The sequence below is a fragment of the Anopheles aquasalis genome, chromosome 2, assembly GCF_943734665.1.
Source record: "Anopheles aquasalis chromosome 2, idAnoAquaMG_Q_19, whole genome shotgun sequence".
NCBI lineage: Eukaryota > Metazoa > Arthropoda > Insecta > Diptera > Culicidae > Anopheles > Anopheles aquasalis.
The window spans coordinates 88,995,647-89,003,146 of record NC_064877.1 but is presented as its reverse complement, the minus strand read 5'-3'; the positions used below and the strand labels follow the sequence as shown (position 1 = coordinate 89,003,146).

At 46.3% G+C, this 7,500-nt stretch overlaps 1 protein-coding gene across 4 annotated transcripts in view; it reads left to right on the top strand.

The window, feature by feature from the left end:
• LOC126581369 (calcium/calmodulin-dependent protein kinase type II) overlaps nucleotides 1-7,500 on the top strand; it is an 11,765-nt gene that overhangs the window by 1,557 nt on the left and 2,708 nt on the right. The window contains exons 2-6 of one of the 4 annotated variants that reach the window (XM_050244962.1): nucleotides 4,854-4,971; nucleotides 5,264-5,364; nucleotides 6,699-6,798; nucleotides 7,135-7,246; nucleotides 7,319-7,475. In XM_050244962.1, coding sequence (XP_050100919.1) covers nucleotide 4,971; nucleotides 5,264-5,364; nucleotides 6,699-6,798; nucleotides 7,135-7,246; nucleotides 7,319-7,475 — 471 coding nt within the window. In that variant the 5' untranslated portion in view covers nucleotides 4,854-4,970. Of the gene's footprint in view, nucleotides 1-4,335; nucleotides 4,592-4,791; nucleotides 4,972-5,263; nucleotides 5,365-6,698; nucleotides 6,799-7,134; nucleotides 7,247-7,318; nucleotides 7,476-7,500 lie in introns of those variants that run through there. The other 3 variants (XM_050244963.1, XM_050244961.1, XM_050244964.1) reach the window with 3 other exon arrangements.

Sequence of the window (7,500 nt, the reverse complement as noted above, 5' to 3'; positions counted from 1 at the left end):
TTGTTTGTTGATGCGCTCTTTTGGGGCTGTACGTGCGCGTTTTACACTCGGCTGGCTCTCGGTGGCCTAGGGGCAATGTGGCCCCGGCGCGTATGAAAAGTATTATTACCAGTACCATTCAGACCAGCATCAAAGTAGTATCCCGTATCCGGTCCGGTTACCACATCACCATTTTTTTTCTCGTGTAGTAATCGAACCTTTCGAATCGGCTATCTTGGATTGTTGCCATCGATACCGTTTTCGTTCAAACAGAACGGTGAATGTCGTTGGTCAGACAAAAAGTTTAATTGATTCTGAAGCACCTCACGCCTCACAGAACGCTAAATACTACTAGACGATCGCCTATTCAAACACTATTTCATGCAAACACTCCCATCTAGCACGATATCACTCATTTCACCGAATAACATTTGACCCATTTCATCACGAACTAGCCATAGAGAATCATGTTGTCCAGCGAAGCCCGTGCCCGAAGTCATGGTGCGATTGCATGCACAACACAATAATTCACTACCATTTTCATCACCGCCACCGCCGAGAAAGGTACCATTTGATTCAAATTATACAATTTGTCACAATAATTTGTATTTTCATTCAATTTCACCCCCCAACACGGCCATCGATCCGAGCCGAGAAATTCGTGCCTCTTGGGTGTACGAAAAGGCATGGTTTATGCGCTATAACGCCCTCCCTTTCCGGTGGTGACCGGTGTGAGACCCCGGGCACCATCGTGCTCTAACAGTTGCATTTAGAGTTTGTTTGCTAGATTGTATAGTTTTGATACGTGAAATGTGCTGACCGTCGGCGCAGTCGGCTAAAGTGGGCAAACAACAGCTGGCCACCAGACAACCCCATCACCACCGCCAAGAGGCAAAAGAGCTCTCTCAAGCATATGCTTCATGATTTGGGAAGAAATCCGTTACGCGCGTAATGCGGCCAGGCAAAACGGGAACTGCACACGAGTACTGCGAGACGGACAAGTGGCACACCAATCTGCCCTTTACGGTTATTATTTACCCGCTCGCGAACTCGCGTTAAACATATTCGCGTTTCGTGCCTCAAAACCATTCGTCCGTCACTGCGAATCCGACAGTACTGGCCAGCAGCAAGCGTTATGTTTCTATTAAGTTTGTCAGCGGTAATTGAACGATAAAGACGAGTGCTGCAGAATGGAATCTACTCTTCCTTCGGCATACTGCATCTCATTACCAGAGTTCGGAGCGACGATTAAAGCGTCAGTGATAATCATGCAAATGTTTTTAATGAACCACGGCACACGGCACAAAGAATGTGTTTGTCTAAATGATGATCTAAAGAGAGATGGCTATGATAATTTCATGGAGATTGTGTGCCGGGCCATCATCACTTTCTTTCTCACTTGAATTGCTGCAAATCCGGATGCAAATCCGGATCTCAGTCTCAAATGCCATGTTGCGCAATATGGGGTATCTCCACTGGCACGGTTGGCGTACGTTCCTGTTAATCTGTCCTCTTGTTATCGACCTTGCGAGCGGTTCAAAGTTGAAGGTAGTTGAAACCGATTAATTTCTTTATATCAAACTTTTACTCTCAGTATGTTGACGGTTCTACTTTGCCGCTGGCCAATCTGGTTGGCCGGGAAAGCTCTTCACCGGTTCCGTTCATGTAAACAAGACCTTGTACCGTGTCGAAGACGAAAGGCAACCACAGAAGGGCCCAGAAGGAGGTAAACGGGTACAAACATCATAATGTAGTGGGGTGAACTCGGTGACATTCACATACGTGCGAGAGAACCCTCGTCTTCGTCGTTCCTTGCCTTGACTCGACTTCTTAAGACGGTTGAACGCTATTTTTAGCAGCGTGTTGAGCGCAAATTGTCGTATCAATTTATTCCTCGTCCGGTACCATCGGCGGAAAGAATAATCAAAATGTATTGCAAACAGTACAGTGCACCACGCCGCGTCCGCTGTCCCACCGTTGGTCGTTGTCCCAGCATGCGTGAGGGGCTCAATCTCGGAGCCAGAAGTAAGATTTTCGGCCACAACAACCTCGAATCGGCCTGATCCTGTGTCACCGCTTTCCAAACACCGAGATTGACTTATTTAACAAACAAAAAACCATTCGAAGCTCGATGGCATTCCAATATGATTTATTTCTTACCCTCGCAAACGTAATCATTACTCATTCCATGCATATTCATGCTACGCCACCCGGACCAGGACCGCACTGGGTACCGATAGGAGGATAGGACTTGCTTTTAATTCAATTGTACCCAACAACGTTTCTCAATTGATTCCATTGAGCATCAAGAACACACATATCAGGAGCGACATGGATCCTGCTGGCGATAGGGGGCACAGGCTGCCTGGTGATCTGGAGCTCGTCCGTCCGGGCCGAAGTGGGAATTTGTTGACGAGAACGGCGAAGAGAGGTCTATAAGGTGGACAATGGGTAAACACACCGCCAGATCAACCGATGGTACGAATGGAAGACACACTTCATTTAGTATGCTTTCAGAGTCCCGAGGGCCACATGCGCCATGGTGCCGCCAGCAGTGTATCTGGTCCTCCCCCAGAGAGTTGCCTCTTCACCCAATCGCTCTCGAACATCTCTCAATCTAGGCAAACAGAAATGTAAATAGTATTAGACGGCGAAGAGCGTCGTAAATCTTGATTCTGGTTTCGTGACACTTTCCACTGAACCACCAAGACGGAAAGGCGAAAGAGCATAGTTCCGAGAGGCGTGTTGTGGCCCGGTGGAGAAGCATCGGGGCCCATACGTCGGTCCGATTGTGCTACCAGACGCACAAATGCAACAAACAGTTAATTCTGAATGCCAGTTATGCTGCCTGTGACATACGTACGCGAGGACGACGTTGACGTAGCTGCTCATTATAAAGTGTAGAGCGATAAGAAATGGTCGTGCTTATCAGGAGGCCGTCCCCGTCGGTGGGAGCGGCACATACACCGACACATGCTTTGCTTGATTTGCAAATTGTTATCGGTACAACCTTTCAACATACAGCGCAGAAAACAGATAAGCATTCATTTTCGGTCCTTATTTAACCTTTCTTTTTGCAACAACAAAAAAAAGTATACAATCAAACGAACCCCCTAAACAACTCACGGGAATTGGGAATTGAATTACTAATGAGAAAAGAAAAAAAATGCTACCGCTGTAGGTTGTCCACCCTCGCGCTGTGGCTTATGTGGCCTTGCCGGTCAGATCGGGAATTATGTAACTATAAACCGCTGTTGTTGGCCCGTGTACTCCAACGAAACCTCACGTTGTGATGATGCAGAAGGAGCAAAAAAGCACTCAATTTAATCCAAAATTCAGGCGAACGTCCAAGTGGAGAAGGCAACGGAATGGTCGTACTCGGTGCTGGTGCTTACTTAAGAATGTCCTGCACGAGGGACTTCCCATCTCGAATGCCGTAACTACAGATGGTGGTGGACTGGCGGTGCTGGCGAGATATTGATTTCGAATAAAAAGTGAATTTATGGCGTGTGGCGTGCTGCGGCGACGACGATGTGGTGAGAACCGGACCGAGCTCTAGCTCGTACGGAACAGCTGATCCTTCCCCCCTTCCTCCAATCCGCATGCCAATGTTAAACCATTTTTGGGGTACACTATGCTGACTTTTAAAAAATCTCACAAAAATCATTTGAAACGAAATACTACAATTAGAATATTCAAACGTAATGTGTACTTTTGTATAGTCTTATGAAAGAATGATTGAGTAAAAGGTTTTGCCTAAATGCTCAAACCAGGACTCAGGCCTTTAGCCAGGAGTTTAAGAGCAGTAACAACCGCCGGTCAGGCGAATCAATACAGCAATTCCTTCGGCCCCGGCGAGGTAATGTAAGTTCACCGTTTTCATGGGCAATCTGAGTTCAATCTTGAACTCAAACAACCTTGAACCCCCGCTGGGCGCTGTGCGAATGAAGTGGGTGAATTCATACTTCAATACTGCCGCTAGGGACTCTGTTTTCGGGCTAGGAACAGGATTTTGTTGTACTTTGCACTTAGCCCGAATCGTTCTGTATTTTTTGCAAAAGAGAAAAACTCCAAACACTTTTACAGAAGCATGTGCGAATGGGACCACATTTTCATTACGATTCTCATGACACCAGGGTTTTATCTAGCCCCGAATCGTGCCACCCAAAGAATGCGATAATTCAGCTTAGTCGCCTCTAATCTAATTCAAAGCTGCTAATGGTGGCCTCCAGCCCTCCATTCCCACAGCGGAGCATGGTGCAGTTTGCTGGATTTCCGTAATTCTTACAAACTAGCACCCTAGCGACACCGGTTCGTTTGATCGATTAAAATCGGAATATCTCGAACGACCTAACAGCCCGAAAACGGAAGAATGGTTCAATTGAATACACTACACCATTTCCCTTCATCGGGTCAATCCATTTTACTTCACTCGAGTACCGCAACCTGCGGGGCAGAAGATTTTCATGATGATTGAATAAAGCTGACGATGGCGGAGTGTAGATACAGATTAGCACCTTCCACTTTGTACAACACCTTCAGGTGATGTATTTTCTATTTTTGACTTGTACTATGTACGGAACGAATCAACACGGAACCACTTCAAATACAGGTGATTGATAAACCTTCAATCATATAGATGTGACTTCGTTCCCCATATTCACGCCTCTTGTGTACCGAACCATTTGCCACGCGAGCCGCACATACGATCATCGGTACGAGTAAACATACCGCTGATGTTTATAAGAGAGCCCAATTGGTACATCATTAACTAATGCGATCTCTCTTTTCCATTTTCCAAATTGCAAGCAGCTAAAGTGTGAATTTCATACAAAGTGCTAACATACAGCCGCAAATACATTTCTACTTTGCAGTACATTCACAAAAGAAGCCTTATCAGTGAGTTGAACGATCATTAAGGACGATGGCTGAAAGTTTTCAAATGGTTTAACCATGGTACAGTAATTTGGTGATTAGTAAAACAATGTATAAGTAAGTATAAACTTCCTCCATGACCTACTGTTTGATTGTCACTCGTTGTGCTAATAATTGGTCAAAATTTATTACTTTTCGAAATGATGAAAATGGGCCACTCCTGCCCCTCACCACTAATGCTCACAGTATCAAATATTCATGTCTCAGCTAATGATATAAGGGCCATCCAGGGGCCGTCTACCCACCACCCTCGTAATATCTAGTCTTAATTAAATACTCACGCAACCCCCGCGTTGCTTCTTTCTTTCTTTCCTTCTCGTTTGTGTTTTGTTCTCTATCTCGCGAATAGTGGAGCAAGGCATTCTAACATCCGCTGTACCGACGCCAAAAACTCCAATCTATCAGCGCTACACAACCGCCCTCCAGAATGACCCACGCTGTTCACAAGAGGTAACCACGCCGCTGTTTGCCCATGCCTTCCATTATAAACATCTTCATATCCATCAATCACTTTTGCGAGGCGACACGACACTCCGACACCGACACTCTGACTGCCGCTTGACACGTCACAATCGCGATCGGTTGTCTGATTATTAATTTTAGTACAAAGCACTACTCGAGCCTCCCTTAATTGATCATCAATCCCTTGGTGGGGGCGTGAGGGGTGGGTTTGCTCTTGGCACGCGTCGGAAAAGGGTGGAAGCACACCGCCCGGTGGTGCCCTCCACCCCCTTATCGGATCAAATAATGTCTAACGAGTCACTTCCGGTGGGCACCCCTGCGGCCTCGTGTGTTGGCATTCAAGTGCCAACACCTAGACACCTGTGCAGGCTAATGTCCTGCCTATCCATTTTGACCATTTTTCCTCGTTCGCGACACTACCTCGGTACTCTGCATTGCGTATAGCCATGGGATTGATTGAGGACGGTTTGCCATTCACTTTCGCCACCTAATTTTTCACCCAGGACCAACACGTGACCAACGGGTTGTTAAATGTCTAATGTATCAAACGGATAATTTCTGATTTTTCTTTCTATCGTCGAAGGATTTTATCGAGAAAACATGAAACTATTTCACATTGGCTTATCGATTCTTTCACAAACAGGGCCGTGGATCCTGATGTTTGAGCATAAAGTACTTGGATGTTGAATTCCAGGCAATAAACTACGGCGAAGAGCTATAAAACCTGTCGAATATTCATAAGTTATTCCGCTCAAAGAGTCAAAGAACCATTGTAGTCGAGGATTATGCTAATACTTCATGTCAAAGTCAACCAATCCTTCGCCGGTTGCTCTGAGCTAGAATGAAAAATTATGAACAAGAATATCAAATCGATGCCTACTAAACGGTGAAGAGGCAAGTTAATGAAACGAAAACTGGCGAACGGGGACTAAGCAACCCATGGTTGCGTTTAGGCGCATCGCATATCATGCCACAATCCAGGTTTAACATTTCATTCCTCAAATATTCGGAATTTATATCGCTTGAAAGTTATAAAAAATGTATAAACTATTCGAAATTCTTTCCTTTTCTACCTCACTATCGGAGAGTGTCTGCTTCCTTACAAGCACTAATCCTTACGACTTCCTTATCCAATTCGTCCTGTGTTCCTTCAACGGCTACGGAGCGACGGGTATTAATACTGATTAAAAATGTATTTTTCCACTTCTCGTTGTTTCCTTTTCTCTAATCGTTCGCGCGGCATGACCTGCCTGCCTGCCTGCCTGCCTGGCCGATTGACGACGACAACATGATGACGGGCGCGCGCGCACACGCCAATGCAGGTGGCCCTTGGGCGGCGGATCGGCCTCTACCGGTTCTGTGGCGATATTGGCCGGGGTAACTTCTCGCGTGTCAAGCTCGCCGTTCATCAATTAACCAAAGGTGATTATTTCATTTGTAGTTTCTTCCGATATGACCCGCCGATGTGCACACGATGCCCCTCACCTCACAGGGTGGGCTTCCGTGGGCGCATAGTTGCAGCATGTTTTGCTTTGAAATCATTTCTTCATCCTAGGCGCTAGGTGAAGTGGATCATTAACCCTCCACGAAGGGGAACCTTCACCGCCGAGCCTGGCTCCTGAGGTCGGAAGAATGGTAAATGTCCCCGTGCGGAAGGACAGCGCATAATTGGGATTTAACATGAAACCAACAGATTCCCGGTGGCACCCGCTGAGTTGCTGATTGCTCTTTTCTTTCTTTTCCTTCTTACAACAACAGACAAGGTGGCCATCAAGGTGGTGGACACTAGCCGTCTCGATGCTAAGGCTCTTCGTATGCTTTCTCGTGAAGTGAGCACACTCGAGTGTGTTTACCATCCTTTTATTCTAAGGTAGGCGCAAGGGTCCCCAGATACCACGTTGGTTTCGCTTCGGTAATAATAGTTCCATTCATTGTGTTGTAGACTGTTTGAAGTGATAGAAACATTGGGAAAGATTCATCTCATTAGCGAGTGGGTACAGGGCGGTGAACTGTACAATCGCATCACGGAGGTTGGACCATTAAAGGAACCCCACGCAGCACTTCTTTTCCAACAACTGCTTCTGGCTGTGAAACATTTGGTAAGCACGCTGGTAGCACGCTGGT